Consider the following 27,647-nt stretch of genomic DNA (forward strand, 5'->3'; position numbering starts at 1 on the left):
CTGCTTTTTTGCCCTTGGTCATTTTGTTTCTCTGTCTAGGTAAGGAAATATTGCTGAAATTGCACTGTGCCACCCACCCCCAACTCCCAGAGCCAGACCAGAAGAATACCACGATCAATGGTATTGAAGACATTGAGCGATCAAGAACAGCAAGGATGGATGCACTATACCCATCCTGCTCCTGATAGAGGTTGTCCAAGAGAGCAAACAAGAAAAGATAGGATCAAGAATGAATGAGTATGGAATGAATGTGGATTGCATATAAAAATGGGTGACCAGTGCAAAAGAAATACAGTGGTACCTCGGGTTACGAATTTAATCCGTTCCATGACTCTGGTCGCAACCCGATTTATTCGCAACCCGAAGCAAATTTTCCCATAAGGTTCAATGTAATCACTGTTAATCTGTTCCGGCATCCGCGGACCATGCGTCAAGGGTGGAAAAATGGCCGCGGACCACGCGGCAGGGTGGAAAAACGGCCGCGGACCGCGCAGCAGGGTGGAAAAACAGCCGCGGACTGCATGGCACGGGCAGAAAAACGGTTGTGGACCACGCGGCAGGGCGGAAAAATGGCTCCAGACCACGTGTCATGGTGGAAAATGGCCGCGGATCCGGTTTGTACCCCGAGGCAGAGTTCGCAAACCGAGGTAAATTCTTGCAGCCAGAGCTGGTCGTAACCCAAAAAGTTCGTAAGCAGAGGCGTTCGTAACCGGAGGTACCACTGTACATTGAGGTTACTTCAATATCTGGAGTCCTTTGATATTATATGCAGATAATCCTAGTGCACTTAGTGTAGGAAATGAGTCTCATGTGTTCTCAGTTCTCAACCAGCAGTGCCTGGCAGCCATTCAAAATCACCTGTTTCTGTGCTGTTGGTATTTAAGAAATGAAACTTCAGCTGAAAACATATTGAGCATGATTCACTATTTTGCATCAAGAGAAGAGCTAAGGAGACATGGGAGACAATCATAGTCTGTGCTTTTCAACATCTCAATTTTCAGCCTTTGTTCTTGCCATGCAGTCATAATAATTTATAACACAGGATTTGTAATGAACTACTGCATGATTCAGAATGCCAAATACATTAGCTTTAAAACCCTTTGTCTCCAAACCAAATGCCAGAAAGAATATTACAATAAGATGCAATAAGATATGGTACGTCCAACAGGTTTTTATAGCCTAGAATTGGTCCCATTCAATGAGCGGAGTTGAATACTCAGTAACTTTTCAGAAACAAAATTGGAACACATCAGAAAAAAAGAAGCTTTTCAAGTCCAATTTCTACATCTGTAATGGAAATTTATATAACTGCTAGTATTTTATGATATAATACCATGGCTCTCACATTCAGAATAATTGGATGTTCAGTACTTAGGAACAAGAAAGTTCAAAGAGGATATTAAGTTAAACAAAGAAGCTAAGAAGGATATCCTTTGTGGAACACATACTCAGATTCTCCATGGAATATCACACGGAGAAGAAAATGAAATAGTACAACTAAATAACTAGGGGATTTAGTTAGAAAAAAGATTGTATCACATAAGCTTGGATGAAAAGAAACAGGATCTAAAATACAGGTGACATTGTCTCCAATTCAGTTTTGATTCCAGAAACTCCATCAAATCATTGCTACAAGTAGCAAAGCAGGTTAGAAACCAATAGAATAACTTTATTATTTGTTACCTGAAACCATTAAAAGAAAACATTCTATGCATTCACAGAAAATTGAAAAGGATGTAGGGTTGAGTAGATGTTCCTTAAGCACCAAACAGGAAATTAAAATCAAGAACACTGTTCACTAAATTCAGCTACTAGTAATAAAATGCTTTATTATTCTTTCAAATAAATGTTTAGCATGTAGAGAACTCTTGCGAAATCCAAGAAAGCTAACAATACTTGAAGATCAATTAAAGCAGAGATAGAACTTATGTTGTAGGGGTTATCATTCTTAGCTAACACGATCAACAGTTGCAATCCAACAGTTTCTGAAGAGTTACAGTTGCTTTATTCCTGACCTAAGAATTAATTCAAACATCTGAAAACTTAAGCATCTATAAAGCAACTTAAAACCTAATAAAATGCCACAAAAGTATATTAATCAAACTTAGTTCTATTGCAGAATAGTGCAAGTGGCTTGTACTTCCATTTGTTAGTTTTCCTGGAGACAAACATAGTTTGTTCAAATCCACTTTCTCCAAAATGTAATAAAGGGGAAAGGGGAAGCCAAAAATAATTGCTACAGTCTGGAGTTGTTGTTTCCCTGAAAATTAATATGCTGAATTTGATTTGATTTGATTGAAGATAATTTCAAAGATTTTTTTCCACACACATTTACCTTTAAACTTGAGCCTGTCAAAAATCAATAAGCTGCTGATTTATCGTATTGATATAAATATCCAACAAACAGTATAGTAATTTAGGTGCCACCAAGCCAGTCAACATAGCCTGCCAGGGCAACATGGTCCTAGACCTTAGGCCCTGCAGTTTTGAACTAATTATACATTTGATAGGAAGGCTGCCAAAGAGAAGTTCATAAATGTTACTGTTGGGGATGATACTGGACATGTTGGAGTCCTCTGAGCTTGGTTGTTTTCTTGCAAACATTTCATTACCTGGCTAGGTAACATCTTCAGTGCCAGGATTAATGCCAAAACTACCACCAGATGTAAAAGCAGTAAACAATACCTTAATCAAGGAACTACCAGGGGGAAAAAATAGAACAAAACAAAACCCACACCCACACCAACACTGGCAGGGCATGCCACAATATATAAACAGAGCAAACCCCGTTCCATTCTAGCACTGAAGATATTACCTAGCTGGGTAATGAAATGTTTGCAAGAAAACAACCAACCTCAGAGAACCCCAAGGACTCCACCGTTCAACTCTGAGCTACATGTATTTGCTTCTATTGATTGGACATGTTATGGAATATCATGTTATCTGCATGAATTTTGTACTGTGTGTGTACTCTTTAATGCTACCAATGGCTGCACACAAGATTTAAGAATCCTTGATTCTTACTTATTCTAGTAGGCTGAATTACATCCTTGCAGAGTCTACCCATTGAGAATACCTTCAACTTCTTGATAATCTAAGTCCTGCTGAAAAGGATCTTTCAGGATAGGGGTGGACAACAACATTATGCATTAAGTACAATGCTACCCTTGAATCTTTTCAAAGACTCTGCAGCTTCCTCTAACACCAACTGCCAAAAATCAGTAGCAAGGTTCCCCACCATTCTGCAGTGGAAACGGCACAAATATTGCATTAGAAGCCCCAAAATAGGCTTAACATAGTTTTTTAAGGAAGACATACATCCTCTAAACTCAAGAAAGAGCATAACATCCTGGATATGTGCACATGTATGATATGGCTTCACCCACTTTGCACAATTTCATCTCAGAGTGCAGCCCTCATTCCCACTAAAGATGCTGAAATGCAGCTCACGGTCACCTCAAAGCTGATCCCCCTGCACTATTTTTTAATATACCATTCGCTCAACCTGTATATTGCAGATGACAACAGGACTTGCATTGTTCAGAGTCAGCAGTAAATGGGCAGAAGAATGGAAAACATGAGTGGATGGGTTGGTAGTGATGATCCTTCTCACACCATACTTTTAATGTTGTCAGATAAGTGGATCTCTTTGACTCATGGCTGGATTGGCCCTACTTCTGGTGCAAAAAGGTCTCTTGTTCAAGGCAGCTCTTCACTGGTTTAAGATATGAAAGGAAGGGAAAATCTTGACTGCTATTATAAAAAGGGCTGATAAAATTCCTGGGTGCTGGTTTTGGAGTACAAATATGTCACCCACATATAATTGGAACAGAAGGAAAGGTTTCTTTCTCTGGCAGCAGCAACCAGCACACAACAGGAAATGATGATGTGTGGTTTTCATTTACAGCGCGGCCAACCATGGAGAGATCCAAGGTATCTATAATCTCTAGTCTAACAGGCACAGATGATATGCAAAAATGTACCTCCTTCCAGCTGCTATACGTTGAACATTATCCTTAACACCAGGGACACAAAGTCTTGCTTGATCTTTTGGACAGGCTAAATTCATCTTTGTACTGCCTGCCAAAATGTCATTTTCTTCTGTGAAGCCTTTCAGGCAATTGTTCACTTCAAACTCTCTTTTGGAATAATCTTTCTCCACCCCCACCCCCATCTTACTCCCTTCCATAGAGCACAACACTCTTCTGATATTAAAAGGCATTAAAAGGGGATAACCTAATCCTGACAAAATGCCAGATATAAGATTTATTGTGACTATATTTTCTCTGCCTCCTGTGAAGGAAAAGACCACTTCAGGAGAAATGATATTAATATGCAACATCCTTTTCTATTATCGAACAGTAGAAGGCCTGAGGAGAATTTCCCTGGTATTTCTTTTTATCACCATGCTAATTTAATCTCTCCTAAAATCTGTCAGTCAAGAGTTCTGCTCACCTTAGAATTCTCTGACTAGCTCAGAGAAGGGCCTCCATGTTTTTTTTCTTCAGATAAGAGAGGGGCTCAGGATAGAACTCTGTAGAATAGAGTTATTGTATCTGTGGCACCAAGGTTGCCCCTCCAGAAGTTTTGAGGATGACTTTAAAATTATACTTTTTAATGTAAAACAAGGGGGAAATTATTAGATACATGAGGAATCATGGGATTGTAATTAAATTTAAATTTTGGTCTCGGACCTACTCATTTTTCTGAATCATGGCCCCTGGTCAAGTACAGCTCTCAGTCTCCTCCCCCCCCCCCCAAAAAAAACTGTTGTGCATCCCTGCTTCAAAACAAGAGTGGGAAACCAGGGATAATTCATGTGAGTCATTTGTTGAAAGTAGGGAGAATTTAATCCACAGTTTAAATGAACCTGAGACAAACATGGGTCACAACATCCCTTTTCTTTATTGCTCTCTCACTTTCTGATATTCTTCCTTTTGTTTTGCTTAATTTGCCTCCTTCCAGTTTAACACATTGTCAAAGAAACTATGCTAAATTAGGTGAAGACTCATCCATGGCTTTAAAGTTATTATTTAATATTTAAGATATTATCCAACCCTATCATGACAAATTGTCAGGCCAAGCTGAAGCTACTGGAGGTAACCAGGTTCGCACTTGAAGTGTGTTTTCTCCAATAAAGTCTACTTAAAGGTTTAAACATTAGAACCTGACTTGGATAAGCTTCTGTTTGAAGTGTTCCAGGAAGGGGTATCTGCCATAGTGAAGAAGGCTCAAAATCCCATAAAACTGCTTACAATCTTGAATAGCTGGATTCCAAACTAAGCTTACAAAGTGATGATTAACGATTGTGCCAAAGTTAATAAGAGCAAAAATGTCCTCAAATGTATGTCATGTATTGACAAAGTTAATATGAGCAAAAATGTTCTCAGATGTATGTCATTGTATGACATGTATATCAATACATGACATACGTGTCAATGCAATACATGATCTTTATGAACGACGACTACTGTTTTACATAAAGCTTGCAAACCCAGAGGAATTGTCAAAGAGTTGACTTCTATTCCTTCTGCCTTCTCAAGAAACAATCTTGACTTTGCCAAGCCATGTTTGAAAATGTTCAGGATCACAGCTCACACAGACAGGGCTCCAGCCAACTGCATGGTATACAATCCCATTTGGCAGCAATAATGTAACCATCCACATCTTGGCATCCATGCCTAGGGCTGTGACCTAGTCACTGATCACTTCTGATTTGGCTCCAAATATGACGAAGTGGAGGTGAAAGCCACATTCTTTGATACAAAACATTAAAAAGAACATGAAAATGAAATGTTCAAAGCTAAACAAGAATTATAGATACTCTCCCATGGCTTCCCCAATCCACCTCATTTTTTCAATTCACAGTGTTACCAGCAATGACAAGGGCTCCTTCTCCAGAATGGAGAAGTGACCTAAATCAGGCTCTTTGTCTTGCTTGTTGTACATTGGACTTGACCTTGGACTTAGAAGAGAATGGCTGTCACCTTCAACTGCTTTTATGCAGAGTCAAAAGCCATACGGGAAAATGGACTACAAGATAAACATTCAACCAGGAGAAGTGACTGGAATGAGAAAAAGAAGGACAGGTTTGCTATAGCAGACAATTGTGACCTTCGGCAAACTGAACCCTCTGGCTCTTGGCTATTTGTGCCCTCAGACTTGATCACAGTTTATTGGGGGAGGGGGCTACATTTTTTATCCTGGCCTGGGCAGCAACTGATCCATTAAGGAAAAGACTTGAGTATTATTCAGCCACTTATAAGAGAAAACTAGTTCTTAGTCATTTGCATTTTGTCACACTGTAATTCCTTGCAAGTTTACCCAGGAGAAAGGTCCAGCTTGCTTTGAAGCTATCAAGCCTGTATTTGGGACAAGGTTAAGTGAAAGGCCATCCTTCCCCAAAAGAACCTAAGATCCCCCCGATATTGCTGCTTCGTGAAGTGAAGCAAATCACTCCATGTACATGCTCTGTTGGTTGTGAATAGCTTTTCCAGAAAGATTCATCAAACCCTTTCCTGTTGGCGTTTTTAGTACCTAATAAAGTGTTTTTCTTCACTTCAGTCAGAGCTAGGGAAGCATGTCTTCCAGATGTTGCTGAACATCATCCCAGCAGCTATCACATCACAGCCAAAAGGTGCTGTAGTTTAGCAACATCTGGAAAGCCATAAGATCCCCCTCCCTAACTTAGGTCTTTAGACTAATTTGTTTTTCTTGGCCTTTCACTTCTGCTCTGGAATTGAAAAGCCTTTTTCTTCTGTTGCTGTATTTGCTCTGGCTTTTGGATGTGATGGCTCTATGCCTTATTTTGTATTTAAATGTTTATGCTTTTTACTTTGATTGGGCTGAGAGGTGACTTTCCAGCAGCTACCTAGGAACTAAAACTGAATTTTTCCTGCCCTAAGCCAATGTTCTAAACCAGTGTTTGTCAACCTAAGGAACTTTGAGATGTGTGGACTTCAACTCCCAGAATTCTTGGCTGAGGAAATCTGGGAATTGAAGTCCACACATCTTAAAATTCCTGAGGTTGAGAAACACTGTTCTAAACCCTGTCTTGCCTTGGCTCACAACCAACCATCTGAAAGCTTTGCTGCTTACAGCATGATAAGTGAGATACAGAGTTCCAATATTTTCCAGCTTGACCAAGGGGCCTCAATATTGTTGCCTAAATCATCCCCATCCCTCAAATAGTTTCCTTCATGGTGGCGAATAGAGGAGGGATCACCTGGTGTCCTACTTTCCATCTCCATTCTACTGCTATTATGTACATAAAAAAGATAAAGCTGAAACAACCAAAGGCCACTGGGAGCAAACTCAACTGGCAATTATCCCTAGTAATTTTTGAAAAAATCTGGAGGAACCCTTGAAGATGATTGTAGTGGGATTCATGTGGAACAGCTAGCAGGCAACAAATTCTAATCTTTCTGGGTTAAAGGAAGGAGGTCTGAGGAAAGGCAGGTCCAGACAGAAGTAAACTGAGTTCTGATAGCAGACATGCACAGTTTTTCCATCTTGAATCCTTCTACAAGTTGCCAAGGAATATAATGTTTAATATAACAGAAGGTGAACATTCTTAGAGGCATGGGTTGCAATCATATTCACCATAATTAAATTTAAACCTATCTTGATTTAATCAAATTCAAGTTTTGTCCTAGCCCCATCCACGTTTTGGAGGGCAATCCCCTTTTTGCCACTTAGAGGCTGAATCTGACCTGTGATTTGAGAGAAGCTGTGTGCCCTTGGCTAATATGGGGATGTGTATCTGCTGAGCCTTTCCTCATTTGAAAACTAGCAAGATTTTACACTTGAAACTATACACTTTGCCCCTGGAGGAGGAAAGGCTGACCTATTCCCCGTTAAACAGAAACTTAGGTTGAGTTCTCTCAAGGACTGAGCCAGGAACCCTTCAGGCAAGAGCTGCAGGAGACTGTCAAATAAAAGCCAACACACAAATCACAATTAGCACGGGAAAACCTAATGCAAATTGAGCGAGTGGATTACATAGAAGCACCGCGGAAAAGGTTTTTGCAGAAAGTACATCGCTATACAAAGCACCTTTGTGGGGAAATGTACTGTGGGTAATCTCCAGTTGAGTTTGCCCCCAAGACATTCCCGGTATCCAAAGTGGAGAAAGCACACACATCCCTCCGTTCCGATAGCAAAAATATAGCTGGATGTTTGTTTATTAAATATCATCAAACAGTTAACTGGCAAAATGAGCAACAGGCAACAATTTATATTATCTATATGTCAATATATCACAAGGCACAGAATTTTCCAGAGCTACTGGGAACAATATTGTGGGTAATTACCATGGATAGTCCCAAAGGTGGTGGCTTTTAGTTTTCGCCAGCTTTTACCCTTTTATGGACATAACAACAGCAGAATAGAGATGGAAAATAGGATAGCAGGTGATTCCTCCTCCATTTCCACACCTTTAAAGAAACAATTTGGTGGATGTGTACAATGAATTGGAATCATGGATGCCATTACGTTATTTATGTGAATATTAATGATTGAAGATAAATTCCCTCCCCCCCCCCCAAAATATAATGGCCTCTCCTTTTTCAAACTCTGAAAACATTGCCATGCTTAATAGGAAAGAATATTTCAAACCTCTGAGTGCATAAGGAGAAAGACTTACTTTTGAGTAAACACAGATAAGATTATATAACAAGATTGTCATTTTTAAAAGAAACAGTAATCAAACCTAGTGAGGAAAGATAGGATCATGGTGTGGGGATTATAACACGTTTTTCCTACCAAAAGTAGTCCCTGAATCTCTGTGTTCTGAACAAAAAGTATAGATACTTTATGAATGCTTAGGATTTTTTCTCACATGACAACTTCTACTTTTTAAGGGACAGTTCCTAAAATGGGGGGGGGGATCCTTCTCTGTGAGCATTCATCTCCCTTGACTCCTGTCTCCATAGCTACAATTTTGATTAACGCAGATCTTAGAGTTCTCCCATATCATATCTGAGTCCTTAGGCTGCAGTCCAGTACTGTATACATTTACCTGACATTTACCTAGACAAAGCTTTTTTCCTCTCTTTTTACTCAAAACTACCCTGCCAAAAAGCTTCTTTCATTTACCCATGGATAACCAGAGCTTATGAGAGTTTTCCCCAACTCTCCAGCTCCATTTTGATTCATGTAATTTATGTAATTATCACATTAATTTCTATTTAACAGATCCATTAGAAGTTTTAAATTATTTTAATTAAAACTCAGCTGAACTCAGGCGGTTGTTCTCCATTAACTCCTAACAGATGTCTTCAATGGACTTCTCTGCTAATGAATTTTCTACACAAATTAGATTAGATGGAAAGTATGTATTTTGCCAAAATAAGAGCCCTGTAAAACCTGCTTTGTCCATAAAAGACAAGCTTCTCACACAAGGACATCTGGCAAACTGCAGTTTAATTAAAGCCGAGACTATGCACTTTTACTCAAAAGACGGTTCTTGACACCAGTGGAATATGTGCAAATAGTGTTTAAGGGCCATAAAGATCACACTGACTGGGAACTGTACGTCCCATCAAATTATTGCCACAGAATGCATACACATCTGAGTTTAAGCCTGTGACGTTTTTACTGTTTATGAAACTGGATTTTGAAATCTTGGGAGTCCCAGATGAATCTGCTTTCTATGTTTTTCAAGAGGTTTCTAGCCAACTGAATAGACTTTTAAACTGTGTGAAGGGAAGGCATTTAGAAATGAGCAGATTATTTCTTTAATTCTTTAATTCAAGCTGGTTGGATTGTGAATCGAACCAGGAACGCTAAAAAGATTAAAACAATAAATATAACAACAACAAAATAACAATCATCAACTTACACATCATACTATGCCAGTCCAAAAACCCATACCAGGGCAGAGGAGGGTAAATCTTATTGCGGGAGAGGCCTGGTCACATCATTTCCCAAGTCTTTAATGGCTTTCTTAAATCCCAACAGTTAGTACCAGTCCAATCTCAGGGTGAGAATCAGCTACAGAGAAGGCCTGCTGGTGAGACACTGCTGAAGAGACTTTGAAAGGCAGGATGGGGAGTTCAGTTGGTCTGAGAAGAGGCGACATAGTTTGGATATGGGGGCTGTGGGAAGGAAATGGTTCAAGAGATTCTGCCTTAATTGGCTTCTTCAGTCTGCCTGAGAACAAACTTTTACAGTTTTCAAGATTATGTTTTTCACCATGGCATTAAAGATGCCTTTCTGAAATCCCTTGCTCCTTGAGTTTGCCAGACACTGCCACCAAGGTCCCTAGTGACATCACTCCCTTTGTGTAGTGTGCAACAGGGAGCCCTCCTTATCAGATCTCACTGGATAGGCAGATACAACTGGGAACAGAAATTCTTGGATAACCCTGGCCCTAAGCCATGTTGGCTTTAAAGTGACAACCGGCATCTTGAATTGCATCCAGAAGTCAACTAGTAACCAGTGAAATTATCATAGATATCACTTTGGTGTAACAAGATACACTCATAACTATGCAAGTCCAATTATAGCTTCTGGATGTCTCCAAGACATTACAATAGTCCAAGAGAGAGGTGACTGAGGCATGCGAGAAGGAACCTTAATCCAAGAATGGTCATTATTGGTCCACCAAATGGAGTTGTTCAAAAGCCCTCCTGGCCACAAACATCACTTTCTCCTCAAGCAGGAGCTTTAAGTCCAGGAGGACCCCAATATCACGCCCTTAACTGCAAAGCAAGATTCACAGAGACTTTCTTTAAAGAATTTTAATGCCAGTAATCAGGGATTTAGAGTACAGAATCTTGACAACTGAAAAACAATCCCCCAGCCCTCTTTATTAGTGAGTTCATTAAGGCATGGTCTCTTTGAAGTTTTTTAATTTCTTCTTCCTTGTTTGCAAAAAGAGCTAAGAATCTGTTTCCTTGGTAGGCCAGTAACAACCTCTCCCATATGCTGATTGCATGTACATATATTCCTCACTTCTCTCCCAGTTTAAGTGCAACTTCTGACACCAAGATGCACCAGTTCAGCAAGAAGAGTGTAGCCCTGTCTAGAACCAAAGATGGAATGTCACTAGCCTTTGTTGGCCTTGTCTTGCTACAAGTGAGCCTGAGTCTGTTCCTCCTCTCACAACGTTTACAATTAGAACAGTGCCTGCATCTTCTTTTTGGTACAGGGTTGAGATGTATGGTTGAGATGCCACTGGATGAGCTCCCCCGGGGCCTTCATGCAGATATTAAATAGAGGGGACAAGAAGGTTGAGCCTTGTGGAATCCCACAATGATGAGACCTAATGCTTAAACTCTTTCCCCTACCTCACTGACTGGACAGTCCCATCCCTGTTGTTTTTATCTCTCATGAAAAAGGAGAACTTTCTTCTATGAAAATACTCCTCCAATACAAAACCAGAGTCTACATCATGAAGAGCTTTCCTGCTTCAATAAGAGCAGGCACTGAGAATAGGGCTGGTGGCAGTGGAGACTTGGGTATACTCCTGACATATTTTTGTATGGAAGATTCACATTTTTGGCAGCATAGACAACTTAACAAAATCTTGTAGGTCTGAAGAGACAGAATACACATTAATTAGATTTTCCCATCCAGTAAACTCAAGCTTAAGAAGTGAGGGAGCTTGGACCTTGCAAGTAATGATAAGCCAAGTCCAAACTCCACTGAAATTCTGAATTAATATATAGTTTCCCCACTGTCATATACTTTATTAGGAACAGCAGTGAGAAATTTGAAAAGAGTTGCTATAGCAAACATCTATTATTATATATATGGGCACTGTAGCTTATCATAAGTTTTGTGTAGTTTTTTGTTTGTCTGTTTTTGCTTTTTAAGGAGGGATGGTCAACATTTTTCTTTGGTAGCCCTTATACTTTGATTTCTTTTGGAGACTTCATATGTCCTGCAGGCCACAAAATCATAGCTGTAGACCATAGTATGTAGACTACTTGAAGGAAAAGGAATAGTGAAAAGATCATAAGGAGGGGAGGCTATTTCTTATATTCAGTCAGGAACTGTTCTTGGGTGGAGATAGGGTGCAGAAGCCTTCAGGTTTTGCTATATTCTTCATACCATCCTAGTGTATACAAGGAAATCCGAAGTCTTAGAAAAATGAAGTCCCAACCAAGTTGACATTATGCTCATCTCACAGCTGCTCCTACAATTGTGGGGAATGAGATATGTTCTTGAAACATTCTGCAAGACATTTGTAAAACCACATGCATAAGCAAACAGAAAAAGAAATGGGCTGCTTGTGTCAAAAGTACTTGTTCCTTGTAGCTTTCAGCTAAAAGTGAAACTGTCCACATCAGCATTCATCCTGCAAGGATATTAACAACAACAAAAAAAAGACCATAAGAATCCACTGTAGATGGTCTGGCAATTCTATCTCCTCCAAGCCCTAAATGCAGACCTATTCACATATGCTGGGAAATCACAAGTTTTGCTGAAAAACAGCAATAAAGTAGTAAACACTTGCTAGTCAGCTCCAGTCAAACAATGGTTGTATTATGAAGCTGGAGGACACTAGATATTCATTGGTTATTTGACCTTCAAAGCTCACATATAACCAAAATAAAACACATGGAGGGAGAGAGGAATAAAATGACCAGGACATCAATGAGGATCAATCTTTGCCTACTGTAATGAAATGGGAGAAAGTCTTGGAAACAATTCAAATGTTGGTATTCTTCTCAAGTTGATTTGTTGTCACGTTGCATTAACTTGTTCTTTTATATTTGCAGTTTTCATACTGCTTTTTTCTATGCTTTCTCAGACAAGGGAGCAAAAACTATTTGTAATGTGATTTGCTTCATTATGCTTCTTTTTCCTCGGTGTTCCTCAAGAATTTTTCAAGGACAAGAAGAAAAAGATATTCCTCTCTGACCAATGTGTAGTATGTGAGATATAGAGATATTCTCTTGTATTTTATAACTGTAAGGTATTATTCCCCTTCATGGATCACTGCCTTGTCGTGGCGAAGGGGCTTGCGTGACTCAGTGAAGCCATGAGCTATACTGTGCAGGGCCACCCAAGACGGACAGGTCATGACAGAGAGTTCTGACAAAATGTGGTCCACTGGAGAAGGAAATGGCAACCCACTCCAGTATCCTTGCCAAGAAAACCCCATGGACAATGTCAATAGGCTAAAAGATATGATGCCGGAAGATGAGCCCCTCAGGTCGGAAGGTGTCCAATATGCTACTGGGGAAGAGCGGAGGGCATTTCCAAGTAGATCCAGAAAGAGTGAAGCGGCTGGGCCAAAGCCGAAAGGACGTTCAGCTGTGGATGTATCTGGAAGCGAAAAGAAGGTCCGATGCTGTAAAGAACAATATTGTATAGGTACCTGGAATGTAAGATCTATGAACCAAGGCAAGCTGGATGTGGTCAAACATGAGATGACAAGATTGAACGTCGACATCTTGGGAATCAGCGAACTGAAATGGACAGGAATGGGTGAATTTAATTCGGGTGACCATTATATCTACTACTGTGGGCAAGAAATCCTTAGAAGAAATGGAGTTGCACTCATAGTGAATAAGAGAGTGGGAAAGGCAGTAATGGGGTACAACCTCAAAAACGACAGAATGATCTCAGTGCGTATCCAAGGCAAACCATTCAATATCACAGTCATCCAAGTCTATGCCCCAACCACTGATGCTGAAGAAGCTGAAGTTGACCGCTTCTATGAAGACCTACAACACCTTCTAGAACTAGCACCAAAAAAAGATGTCCTTTTCATCATAGGGGATTGGAATGCTAAAGTAGGAAGTCAAGGAGTAATCGGAATAACAGGCAAATTTGGCCTTGGAGTACAAAATGAAGCAGGGCAAAGGCTAATAGAGTTCTGTCAAGAGAACAAGCTAGTCATAGCAAACACTCTTTTCCAACAACACAAGAGACGACTCTACACATGGACATCACCAGATGGTCAATACCGAAACCAGATTGATTATATACTTTGCAGCCAAAGATGGAGAAGCTCTATACAGACAGCAAAAACAAGACCAGGAGCTGACTGTGGCTCAGATCATGAGCTTCTTACTGCAAAATTTAGGCTTAAATTGAAGAATGTAGGGAAAACCACTAGACCACTCAGGTATGACTTAGATCATATTCCTTGTGAGTACACAGTGAAGGTGATGAATAGATTTAGAGGATTAGATTTGGTAGACAGAGTGCCTGAAGAACTATGGACGGAGGTCCGTAACATTGTACAGGAGGCAGCAACTAAAACCATCCCAAAGAAAAAGAAATGCAAGAAAGCAAAATGGCTGTCTGATGAGGCTTTACAAATAGCTGTGGAAAGAAGGAATGCGAAAAGCAAGGGTGAAAGGGAAAGATATAAGCAACTGAATGCAGATTTCCAGAGAATAGCCAGGAGAGATAAGAAGGCCTTCTTAAATGAACAATGCAAAGAAATTGAGGAAAACAATAGAATGGGGAAGACTAGAGATCTCTTCAAGAAAATTGGAGATATGAAAGGAACGTTTAGTGCAAAGATGGGCATGATAAAGGACAAAAAAGGCAGGGACCTAACAGAAGCAGAAGAGATTAAGAAGAGGTGGCAAGAATACACAGAAGAACTATACAAGAAAGATCTTAATGTCCCTGATGTCCACGCTGGTGTGATCACTGACCTTGAGCCAGACATCCTAGAGAGTGAAGTCAAGTGGGCCTTAGGAAGCATTGCTAACAACAAAGCTAGTGGAGATGACAGGATTCCAGCTGAGTTATTTAAAATACTAAAAGATGATGGTGTTAAAGTGCTGCACTCAATATGCCAGCAAGTTTGGAAAACGCAACAGTGGCCACGGGATTGGAAAAGGTCAGTTTACGTTCCAATTCCAAAGAAGGGCAACGCCAAAGAATGCTCAAACTATCGCACAATTGCACTCATTTCACATGCTAGCAAGGTTATGCTCAAAATCCTACAAGCTAGGCTTCAGCAATATATGAACCGAGAACTACCGGATGTACAAGCTGGGTTTCAAAGAGGCAGAGGAACTAGAGATCAAATCGCCAACATTCGCTGGATCATGGAGAAAGCACGAGAGTTCCAGAAAAATATCTACTTCTGCTTCATTGACTATGCAAAAGCCTTTGATTGTGTGGATCACAACAAACTGTGGCAAATTCTTAAAGAGATGGGAGTACCAGACCACCTTACCTGTCTCCTGAGAAATCTGTATGCGGGCCAAGAAGCAACAGTTAGAACCGGTCATGGAACAACCGATTGGTTCAAAATAGGGAAAGGTGTACGACAAGGCTGTATACTGTCACCCTGCTTATTTAACCTATATGCAGAGTACATCATGAGAAATGCCAGGCTGGAAGAATCACAAGCCGGAATTAAGATTGCAGGGAGAATCATCAACAACCTCAGATATGCGGACGATACCACCCTAATGGCAGAAAGTGAAGAAGAACTAAAGAGCCTCTTGATGAGGGTGAAAGAGGAGAGTGCAAAAGCTGGCTTGAAACTCAACATTAAAAAAACTAAGATCATGGCATCTGGACCCATCAATTCCTGGCAAATAGAAGGGGTAGAAATGGAAGCAGTAACAGACTTCATTTATTTGGGCTCCAAGATCACCGCAGACGGAGACTGCAGCCATGAAATTAAAAGACGCTTGCTCCTTGGGAGGAAAGCTATGGCAAGCCTAGATAGCATATTAAAAAGCAGAGACGTCACCTTGCCGACAAAGATCCGCATAGTCAAAGCTATGGTTTTTCCAGTAGTAATGTATGGCTGTGAGAGCTGGACCATAAAAAAGGCCGAGCGCCGAAGAATTGATGCCTTTGAACTGTGGTGCTGGAGAAGACTCTTAAGAGTTCCCTGGACTGCTAGGAGGTCAAACCAGTCAATCTTAAAGGAAATCAACCCTGATTGCTCATTGGAAGGATCGATAATGAAGCTCAAGCTCAGATATTTTGGCCACCTAATGCGAAGAGAGATCTCTTTGGAGAAGACCCTGATGCTGGGAAAGATTGAAGGCAAAAGGAGAAGAGGACGGCAGAGGATGAGATGGTTAGATAGCATCACTGAAGCAATGAGCATGAAACTGACCAAACTCAGGGAGGCAGTGAAGGACAGGAAGGCCTGGCGCAATATGGTTCATGGGGTCACGAAGAGTCGGACACGACTTAACGACTAAACAACAACAACAACAACAACAACAAAGGTATTATTATCCCTGGCTGTAGAGAAGGAGGAGGAGAGGGGAGAGGAATGTTTGGCAGAGTGCAGGTGCTCCAGAGGTCCATGTGATCTCTTGATATATCTTTATGTTTCACAGTGGAGAATCCCATGCCAGATGGCAAGGCTCATTAAGAATATCAAAGATGGACTTTTCATCATGGCAGGGATAGCTTGTAAAGGCTAATGGCTCCTAAAGGATTAGGGTGCAGAATAGATCCAGCAAAGTATTCAGATTAGTTAGCAGTAAGATGTACTAGAACTGTACTATAAATCTGTTAGGAGGACATTTGTATATCTCACCCACACTGGACCTTGCCTCAGGATAAATGCTGGCATCAAGTGAGTTCAGGCATTCAACTTTTCAAAATTAAAAAATTATTAGGGTCAATGAAGTTGCTTTTACTTTATAAAGTGTAAAAGCTATATGAGGAGTATTTTTCCTCCTCTTCCATGTGAATGGCAGAAGGAAGTTTCCATTTTATATGAGCCTCCTCTTGAACAGTATTTGCTCCTGAAAAGTCCAGGTGCCCTAAATGTCATATGATCAACTGGATATTCAAGGAAACACTATTTAAAATGGAACCACTGAAGAAAAGGTCTTTATGTCATTTATGGATATTTAAAAAAGGCAGAGGAGGAAGAAGAGGAAGAAGAGGCAACAGCTAAAGATTTTTTGGTCACCTATAAAAATCATAAGGGGGACGCAGTGGCGCAGCGGCTTAATGACGCTGAAAGTTGCTGGCCAGAAATGGTCGACGCTTCAGCGGTTCGAGTCCAGCCTTCGCGTTAAACAGGGTGAGCTCCTGTTTCCTCCCCAGTTCCTGTCAACCCAACAGGTCGAAAACTCACGTGAGTAGATAAATGGGTACTCTCACTCCGGTGGGAGGAAAAATGCTGGCGGCGCCTTGCAAAAAGGAGCTGGGAGCAGTTGCCGGTAAGCGCGAAAAACCGTGCACACCCGAAAAGGGCGCGAAGCAACGGAAACCCCGCCTCCTGCGCTCGCCAGCTGGGCTCTGCCCTAGGAAGGAGGCTCTGGCAAACCACTTCCGAAAAACAGTTGCCTTGAAAACTGCAAGGACTCATCCTAGCAGTCACTGCAGGGTCAGCAATGACTGAGCGCAGACCAAAAAAAAAATAAAATCATAAATTAGTCACCTGAACTAATCTGACCATTTCCTTCATGATCAGCATTTTAATTTCAAGAAGAATTGGACCAGAACACATATCTACACATCTCTAAGCCTTTGTGCTCAGTGCAACTTCTTTTTCCTGTTTTTTGATTACATTTTATCTGTGTATACAATATATCAGTGACCTATTCTTATCCCATGCCTATTTGAGGATCAGCACCTGCATTCTAAATGTACAAGGAAGTGGTTACATTTTTTGCTCAGAAATAATTTCAGGGCTGAAGTCTATAGCAATTTTTTAAATCTCAACGAGAGAAATGTACAGATTCCAGGAGAAAATACCAATGATAGATTCTGCATGGTTACAATTTTTTTTATTTCAAACATTTTAAAATACTGATCATATTTAAAATGTTTAAAAGTGTATTTTGGTAAGTAGATCCATCAATGTACACCTGCCATTCTTAAGTATGATGGGGGAAAAGAAATCAACACTAATGAGATATTAGGATCAAAGAAGTCAGCATCATCATCGTCGTTGTCGTTGTCGTCGTCATTTATTTCAGTCATTGGCCAACAAAATGTACATTTGATATTAAAATTAAGGCTATCCCATTGTGCCAACAGTCTAATCTTCATACTGTGAGAATTAGTGTCAAAGAGATCTCAAAGGAATCACCCATACCCTCCATCTGTATACGATGCAAGTGGCCTATACTTAAATATTACATCAACACCCTAATCCTAACGCTAACCCTACCCCAGACTAGGTATGGGGCATACACAGATTAATTTTCCAAAAATGTGGTGGTGCTCTCAGTGGTATCAGCACAATGACTCAGTTACTTTGCTTAACAGTAAGATCAACCTTGGCAATTCTAAAAGAAAGGTACTTGCAATTTATGAGGAGTTCAAAAAGCATACCACATATCAAAGGGACTCTGAGTCAAAGTGATTTCATGTTGGAGAATCATAAAGAGAGCCAGAAACTAATTACCTCATGCTGAACTTCTTTAGAATAACCATCAAATCTGAACAGAGGAAGAAATCAATGGTGTGTCAAAAAAGAAAAAAAAATTGAATTCCAAAATTCTCTTAAATTTTGAATGTGTACAAATCTCATTTTACCATTATCACCTTCCATAAACACACTAGAGCACATAAATATAGTTCTCTTGCTTTACAAAGCTCTGAAACCGTTCTCTGACCTAATTCCATAACAAAATGCACTTCACTGCAAAAGAATATAAGAAACAGAAAACACAAGAAGTTCTCCCTTATGACCCCAACATGCTTTCAGACAAAGTAGCATAATCAAGCTGGAACCCATATTGTGTTGGCAGCTAGAGAGAATCTGTTAGAGATAAAAAAAAAACTTCCAAAACCAATGAGAATTCTTTGTTGGACTTCTGCCTTCCTTAAATCAGTGCCACTGAGAGATGCTGCAGCCCATTCCTCATCATCCCACTGGCCATGGGCACACTAGCTGGCAATGATGGAAATTGTGGTATCCCTTCTAGTCTAAGGGATCCAAAATTGAAAAAGGCTGACTTCCCCACCCCCAAGCTCTCTGTCTTCTTTTCCACGCTCCCCCTTTGTACTTACCAAAGGTTTGGCTTCATCCTCATCTTTGAAATAATATAGCTGCTCCCCTTTGAGTACAAACCAACGAGTATGCCAGGTCTTCACAAAACCTCCTTGCTTCCTTAGCCACCCACACTTAATGGCAACGTGCCGTCCTTGGCTCAGCAGGGGGCTTTCTGCAGAGCCGTTGTGTTCTTCCATAATGAAGCCAGCAGATTCTCCTGGTTATAGAAGAAGGTGTGGGAGAGAAGTGATATTAGTTCCTCTTCCAAAGAGTAGCCCCATCACTTCTGAATGGAATAGAAAAACAGGAAACAATGCCTGAACAATTCAACTGTGGATTGTTTACACAGAGAAAATACATTGCAAGGGCAGATTTGCCATGTTCAGATATTGCTACCGTCATGGAGTGCTTCACTATGACCTAGGAAATCTTCCAAACATCAGTGGAGGAAGAAGCAACAGAATCCAGGCACCTCTCAATTATAGCAGAATTTGAATAACGAACTTGAACTGTAGGGGTTCTACAGGGGTTTTCTATTCCAATAAGGCAGTTTTCAGGCAAAGGAAATGGAGGACTCGTTTTTGCTGTAGTGGAGAGTATCAGCCCAATCAGACCAGAGGACCTGGGGAACCAAGAGAGGGCTGGCTATCAGTATGGAACAGATGCTTCAGATTTGTTTCTTCCTCTTGCTACCTCATGTTTGGAAAATTGATCATCTGCTCAACATTTGAAATGATATCTGCTGCTATTGCATCCAACTCTGTTTACTGCTCTGGATTTTGATGAGCCAGAATTGACTACACACTTTTTTCTGATGCTTCTTATGGATTAGAACAGGACAATGTTACAGGCTCCAAGGCCCCGTATGTTCCTCTAAAGTCTTAAATATAGCCCCCAGAGCCCTTCTAAAAGCTGCTGCAATGTGAATTGTGATTTTTAATCCAACAGAAGGAGAGAATTGTTTAAAATGTAGACAGAAGGGATTGTACTGCCCGTTATTAATTAATCTAATGGGTTTTAATGCAGTTAAGATTAAATTAAATCAGTCCTGTATTGTGCATTTATTTATCCTGACCTTCCCATTTTGGGGAGTGTGAGTTCCAACGTGCAATCCAAAGGCCAACTGCAAAAATGTACACACCCATTAATTATAGGCATAGTCCTAGAAGGCCTTAATAGGAATGATATCAATTCACACTGATTTCACTGATTTAAAAAAGGATTGCATGGGTTGTTCTTTGGAGAAGTGAGGCAAACAGAAATAAGAATCACTGCTTTGGGGATGTCTGATCAAGACATATTTTTGTATGGAATGGGAATCAGATCTACCATCAATTGTATTGTGAAACAGATGGCTGAAATATTTATTTCAAAACTTTTAGCTTTATCTATCATCAACAACTTTGATGGTCCTTTATGGTCCAACGTGGGATGTCTGACTTTCACTGGCAGCATGACCAAATACACCCACACATGGTTTAATGATTGCTTTCATTTTTTATTTTTAACCAAACATCTGCTTTTTAGCACAATCTGCTTTTTAGCAAACCCAAAAGGATTTATATGAAAAGCACTTGGGTTTGCAAAGGCCTTTCATCAAAATTCAACATATTCAGATATAGGATAAATCCTCTTGACTGTTTCAGCCTCTTTGAATCACAGTCACCTAAGAAGGACACCTTAGTGTTTCTTCTACAAGAAATTTTATCTAGATTAGTCTTCTCCAACCTGACACCCTTCAGATGGTAGATGGGAATGCCAGAAATTGCAGTGACAATGCACTTGGAGAGTGTTATGTTCAGAAGATTAATGTAGACTGCTTAAAATATAAAACAATAACGTTTCTTTCCAGTCTAGCTTGACTTCTGATGACTTGACAGACAGGTCCATATAGTTTTCTTGGAAGTGATTTGGAAGTGGCTTGCCATTGCTTTCTTCCAGAATATTTTTCTGACTTCTAGTTTTCTAATGTAACTGGTCTCCTGCACAATATATCAGAATTTTGTGATGAAATGTTGAGTGCAACAATACATATTCCTAAGCCCTTCATGAAATTTCAGGCCTTGTTTTCAAATTCTACCTATCTCTGTTGCCATACTGTGTAACCAGCACAAGTCACTGCCCAGGTCTGGGTGGTCTATAAATGTTGTTACTAAATAAACATATAAAATAAATAAGTGTATATCCTTGTTCTGAAAACATGACCCCTAGGTAAGTTTAAACTGGATGTCCTTTCCGCACACAGCTCAAGCATAAAAACTTGTAGTCCATGGCAGTTCACAGAAGCAGAAGATACATGGCAAAGGTGAGGATACATGGCAACATATAGTACATGAGAAGTGATTCCAGCTGCCCTGGCAATTGAATTATTCCTTGTTAATCATCAGCAGATGCCTTGAAATGGCAAAATGTCAGTTATTTACTTTTCTAGCAACATACGACTAAAAGAATGTTCTCCAGGCAATTTCCTTTTACTCCAAAAATTTCAGATCCACTAATTTTGTTTACACTAATTTAGTATTTGATTTACAATAATTTAATTTATTACAGCCTGCTTTGCAATAGTCTTTGATTTTTTCTGGGTTTCATGCCTTATTTATTTGGTATCATTATTACTACTATTGTATTGTCGTTGTTATGCTATGATATCGGAACATTCTTTGGCATCTCCACCAATCTAAGTTAAAGGAACCAACAATTCTTTTGCTGTACCACAAAGTAGCATGGAAATTTTAGGTTTGAATGTAGCACAGCAAAGATTTGTTTGTTCCGAGAACTTTTAATTATATCTTCCAAAAGATAAGGAATAAGATCATTTTTTTCCAGTAAGACTGGCTAAGGTATTATTTGAAACCACCATGTTCATACATATATGCAAACCTATATCCTAATATCCACCTTCACAATAAATATTAATACAAGTTAAGCCCCAGAATTAAGTATATTGCATGGTAAGGGTTGTTTCGTACTTCAGAACAGAATGTACCCGGAGAGCAAAGAAAACAAATTTAAGGATGTTATTTCTCTTGAGTCTGAACACAGCAGGTTTGTGCCTTTAGCTATACCAGCTAAAGCTGAAATGACTTGAGACAGAAGTTTGAGAAAGAAACTGGAACTGATAAAACAGATACATGAGAACTGTTATTGCATTCACCTTAATGTATTTATTAACTCCTTATTTTGCTCAAATAGCTGAATTCTAGTGATTTAAAATATATTGGGTTGAATCCAGATTCAGTTGGCCATATACATGTTCCACTGAAATCAGTGGAATTAAGTGGGACTAGCATAGACTGGATCCAACCTGATTAAAAAAAAAAATAGAACAGACTATTAAAGCAAAATCAGTAAGAGAAAACATTTAGAAAGCAAACAGTAGATCCAAATGTAATGAATTTAAACCTCAGGGATCAGCAGAAGAACAACAGTGCAGAAAAAAAGTACACATCAGCAGCAAGAGCTCTCTGGAAGAAATATGAATAAGAAGGGCCATGGAAGCTGAAGCACAGCTTTGGAGGAAGATTTCAGAATGCAAATAGATTTATATGACAAAAGATTGTTCTGAAGTTGTCTTTGACCTAGATTCCATCAAAACTAGAAAGTAATCACCATTGATTTGAGTTAGGCTTGACCTCCATATATTTAAAACAACTCTCATCACCCATAGTCAACATTCAGGTGATGTCATTGTTCAGTACAGCTACAGAGATCCAGGTTTTGGTGGCCTGGTATAGGAAAGACTTCATTGGTGGGGAATGTGTGGTCCATCAGATGCTGGATTCCAGTCCCCATCAGTATGATACGTGTTGAAAGTTGATATTCAAAAACTATGGAGAACTGAGGGCTCTCTATTCCTATATAGTAATTTGCATTTGGAGATCGACTTTCATTCTAATAATACCTCTATGTCCATGGAATAGGGAATCTGTGACTTATCAGCTTCCAGCAGTTCTATCCAATAAGGCTAATGAGCAAAAAAGAGGGAGTTGTAGTTCGGTAATAAATGGAGAGCCACAGGTTCCTTGCCCCTGTTGAATCCAGTCTCCTGTTTGTGACTACTTTCTCTTAAGGCAAAAAGAAGAGGTATGAATGACTGATCACAGTAACCCACTGTAGATACTTCCTGCCTCATACAAAAGCTATCTTTTCTTTCTGCAAATCCTAATTATTTTTGGTTTGTGAATGAAAGGGTTTAAATACATCCAAAGTTATTTCTTCTCACTTTTTTTATGCAGCAATGATACTTCAGGGTTTGTTCATAAAGGGGAAATTATGTCACCATGGAAAGAAATCTATTTAATGAATTTTATTGGCCTTGGGAAAAAGTCCACAGGCAGGATCAAAATAATGTTTCCAAAACACCAAAGCCTTTGATGAATAGAACAATGTAGATTCAGCTTCTGCCAAAGTTATAGCAAAGTTTAAATCCAGTCTCATTTGTAGTATCAGCTTTTGAAAATCAAAGCTTACACTGTCTTTCCAAGTATTACTTCTCTGTAGACACTGTAAAACTGAGACTACACTCACAAAGTTTTGGTTGGCCTTGAAAGCCAAGCCAACATTCAAGTTACAGAAACTGCCTGGCTCTTGGCTCAGGCCATAATATGCTATTCTCTTTTTACCTCCAGATTTGAAGCTACAAAGAAATGTGAGTAGGATCATCTGACAGTTGTTCTGAATTCATATGAATGCAATTCATATGAATGATGAACATGCCTTTTTTCATATTATTCTAAAGCATATCATAACAGTGTAAAAGAGGGTCTCTTAAATTGTAATATCACTGTAGTACTAAGTACAATTTAATTAAATTTGAAACACGTTTTAAAACAGATAGAGAAACAACCAAGTAATTCTTTAATTGGCAGTACTGAGAAGAAATTCAGCTGTATCAAAAAAAAAAAAAAAAATAATTATCCACTTCTCCTCCATTACTGCTAATATACTAGTAAAGATAACAGGAGGAAAAAGAGAAAGAACTTTAAAAAGACCCCAAAGTATAAGGAAAGAAAGTATAAGACATTTCCTTATTTTAAAGGAGGGGAGGATAAATAATAACATGGCATGAGACAGAAAACCTGATTATTAAAAAAAAAATACAGTGAAATTTCATTCTGGTAGACCAGGGTAGATTATTGTTGCTGTCTTCATTTAAGTGTCAGATTATTGCCATCCTTATAATGAGGACAACCCTTGGAAAACTGCATTGCTGGGATCGAAGTGGGAGCCCAGAAAGCTTTAATAGTCTGATATGGATATATGCTTCAGCTGCAAAGGAAATCTGACAAGCATGTGGGCATGAAAAGAATTATCCCTCAATAGCAGCTCAACACGTGTTAAAATATTTGTGTGCATGATTTGCTAACACCTTTGGATTAGCCTGTCCTGTCCAGGAGAGAGCTATTACAGATCTCAAATCCTTGTGAGGTTCATGGGGTATGGACGAGGTGACAGACCTTCTTAGTGGCATCCCCTATTTTATGGAATGCCCTCCCTCCCAAGATACAATGGCCCTGACTTTGCTGGCATTCCACAAGGAGAACAAAACCATTTTATTCCAGCATGTACTCAGCCCTTAGTTTAGACTGCAAAGTTCCAAGGGTACCCATGACGTTCATTATATCATTTTCAATTTGTGTAGGGGTCAACAACAGCTGGAGGGCTGTAGGCTAAATCCAGTCTTACATAGCTTCTGTCTTCTTATTTTAAGTGCAGATCAGTCTCAGGGACAAGATGTATAAGAGACTGGATCTACTGTGATTTACCATGATAACTGGTTGCAACAGAGCACTTTACATAGAGAGGTGGACCAACATCCTGTTTACTAACTACTTTGTAGCTAGTTTTATGGTGCAATGAAACAACATGGGCATGGTGAATATGTCATCTAAATGGTCAAGTTCTGAAATCCCAGAATTCAACCTAGGCAGAAAACTCTGGTTAAAAGGGAAATCACTGATTAATGTAGATGAAACACCATATGAATGGTTACTCAGAAGGAAACCTTTTGGAATCTTACTCTCTGATAAGTGTGTTTAAGATAGCACTCTAAAATATCACCTGATACCACTGGAAGTGAATTGTGCTGCTCTCCCCAGTATTTCATTTGTTCTGAGAATTACATTTATAGGTCAGTGGACATACTGGAATTTTTGAAACATCTCATGGATGTTCCCACAAAATAGTTGCCAAGGTGGTGGTGGCGAGTAACAAAACACCAATTAACATGGAGACAAAGAGTAGAAATGGCTCCCCACTACCTCTTACAACCTGCAGGATGCCTCTGTTTCCCAGCTTATCTGACCTTTTTTTCTAAGCAGTGCATACATTTCTGGTACATAACAAAGTACCAAGCCACTGATTCTGTTTATTCCCTGAGAATGTCTATGGGATGAATTAAGGCAGAAATATAGTTTTAGAAACCAAGATGTTACTGGAGACCAGTGTTTTGCTTCGTAGCGGCCACCTTCCCATCTAACACACATATACACAATCAAACAGGGCAGGGATCTCAGAAAGCATCAATGGAAGTTGCCATGGATATATTGGGGGCAACAGGTATCCTGTTCTAATTTAAATATATTAACAATTTTCAACCCAAATCTATCTGTGTGTTTATGCACTAGAATAAGTGAGCTTCAGATAATGTGTCTTGTATGTGTGTGTGAGAGAGTGAGGCTCTAGATGAGTGTGCGTGTGTGTGTGTTATGGGTCTACACACCCATACAGTGTTTAGATATAAATAAAAAGAATCTGCACAGTTATGCAAAGTAATACTATGGTGCCTCTGTTTGTTTCCTTAGTAGACATAATTAGCTGAAAACTAAGAGCTACATCCCTGCATTCCTGCAAGTAGCTGTGATCGCTATAAATGTCAGTGACGGTTTAGCAAGACATTCATTTTTGTCCATAAAGTATGCTGATCTTCAGTTAAAATCTGCACATTTTTATCAAGTTGGATAACATTGCTACAATTGATAGTCAATAATGCAACAGTATCTGTTGATACTGATTTCCACCCCCAGCACTCCACATTTTTGGAGTCTGCCCAATCTTCAAAAGCAAATATGGTCCATTCCTGGGAAGACGCCAGCTAATAAGTGCCATTGCTTTGTCACTGGCATTTCAGATCTCATTCACTGGAAAATATGATCACTGACTTTCCTGGAAATAACATGCAGTAGCAGTGCCACATGCAACAAAAGCCGCTCTTTATTCTTGAAAGAAGGGGGATTGAATGTCTATTATGTCACTTCAGATAACAGAGTGAAAGAAACAGCATGCCTTTGATTTTATGTGAAATTCATTCATGAATTCATAGCACCTTGATGTCTAACAGTAGCATTGTGGACACCCTTTCTTACAACCTGCCTTTTTCTTAACTTTTTTTTTTTAATGCCTTTGAGTCAGTCTTGACTACTGGTAACTGCCTGGACAAGTCCCTGCAGTTTTCTTGCCAAGACTTCAGAAGTGGTTTGCCATTGCCCTTCATGCCCAAAGCAGGACTCATAGTCTCCCGGTTTCTAGCCTGATGCCTTAACCACTATGCCAAACTGGGTCTCCTTTCTTAACATTATTATCCTTATCTGAGTCTTTCCCAGTCTAGGATTCTTTAGATTCATTGGGCCATGATATTTAGGATTCCCAGCTTGTCTAGGGATTCTGGGAGTTGTCATTTAATATATCTGAAGGTTAGGAAAGTGGACCTAGGTACTGCCTCCCAGACAATTAAAGAGAAGGACAATAAAGATAATTCTTCAGCTGGATTAAAGATGTAATGTCATCAGTGTCAAGCAAGAAGACCCACTATCTGAAGAAAAAGGGAGGCCCAAGGCACCCTTGCTCCACATTCTTCTTTCTCCAGGAGTAATACTAATATTTATAACTGGTGGTACCCCCTTAGAGATGTCACTTTGAGGGGCTAATGGAATGTGTGCTGTCCATGATAGCTACCTGTGTGGGCACCTCACAACCCGTTCAGGGGAAACCCTCAGTCACTTAGTGGAGGCAATAAGCTGCTCTAGAAAACTACCTGTTGTAGGCACAAGGAAGTGATGGCTCCAGGTGCTGAGTCTGGAGAGCAACAGGTAGTGGCTTGCTCTCATTTCTTTGCCTATCCCAGTCATACATTCTAGGAGGCTTCATTTTGACTAATGGTACGGTCGGGCCTGGATGACCTGAAATCCTAGAAAAGTTAAAGGCTCAGCAATTTTTCTCCCACTGAATTCTACATATTACATAATCCATGTGTTGCAATCTGCATAATTAGTAACCTTAAGGATCCAGGGAACAATATTATTAATCATGGTGTATAACTACATGCAACTTTTATGTTCCATTCATAGGTATTTGGTGGACTCCCAAGAGAAACAGACATGCTTAATGGGTGGGATAGATGAATCTAACTCTTTTGCCTCTTTTGGCTATAGACATCTTAATCCTGACCAAAGTCTCCCCAAATAAATATAGGACACTGTTTAACAGTGTTAAAATATTGGTCCACTACTTTCATGAGGGTTTCAGTTGAAACCTAAGACCTTCTAAAAGCAATGCTTATACTCTGTCAGTAAACTATACTCCCTATGAATATAAAGACAAACTTGAATGAAATTCTACCTTGATGGGCCTTAAATGGGCCCCCAAGAGAGGGTTTCATAGGCTGAATGGGGAAGCCAACAGGCCATCCCTGCTGTATAGAATACTTGAGTATTACTCCTTCTATATCAGAACAGCAATATCCAAT

General features: G+C 39.7%; 1 protein-coding gene across 1 annotated transcript in view; it reads right to left on the reverse strand.

The window, feature by feature from the left end:
- ARHGAP24 (Rho GTPase activating protein 24) overlaps positions 1–27,647 on the reverse strand; it is a 331,147-nt gene that overhangs the window by 235,965 nt on the left and 67,535 nt on the right. Inside the window, exon 2 of the mRNA XM_088133099.1 lies at positions 18,922–19,121. Coding sequence (XP_087989225.1) covers positions 18,922–19,101 — 180 coding nt within the window. The 5' untranslated portion in view covers positions 19,102–19,121. The remainder of the gene's footprint in view (positions 1–18,921; positions 19,122–27,647) is intronic.

Source organism: Python bivittatus, unplaced genomic scaffold (assembly GCF_059951505.1).
Source record: "Python bivittatus isolate LINGU-HERP-01145 unplaced genomic scaffold, Pbiv_v1 ctg000070_np1212, whole genome shotgun sequence".
NCBI lineage: Eukaryota > Metazoa > Chordata > Lepidosauria > Squamata > Pythonidae > Python > Python bivittatus.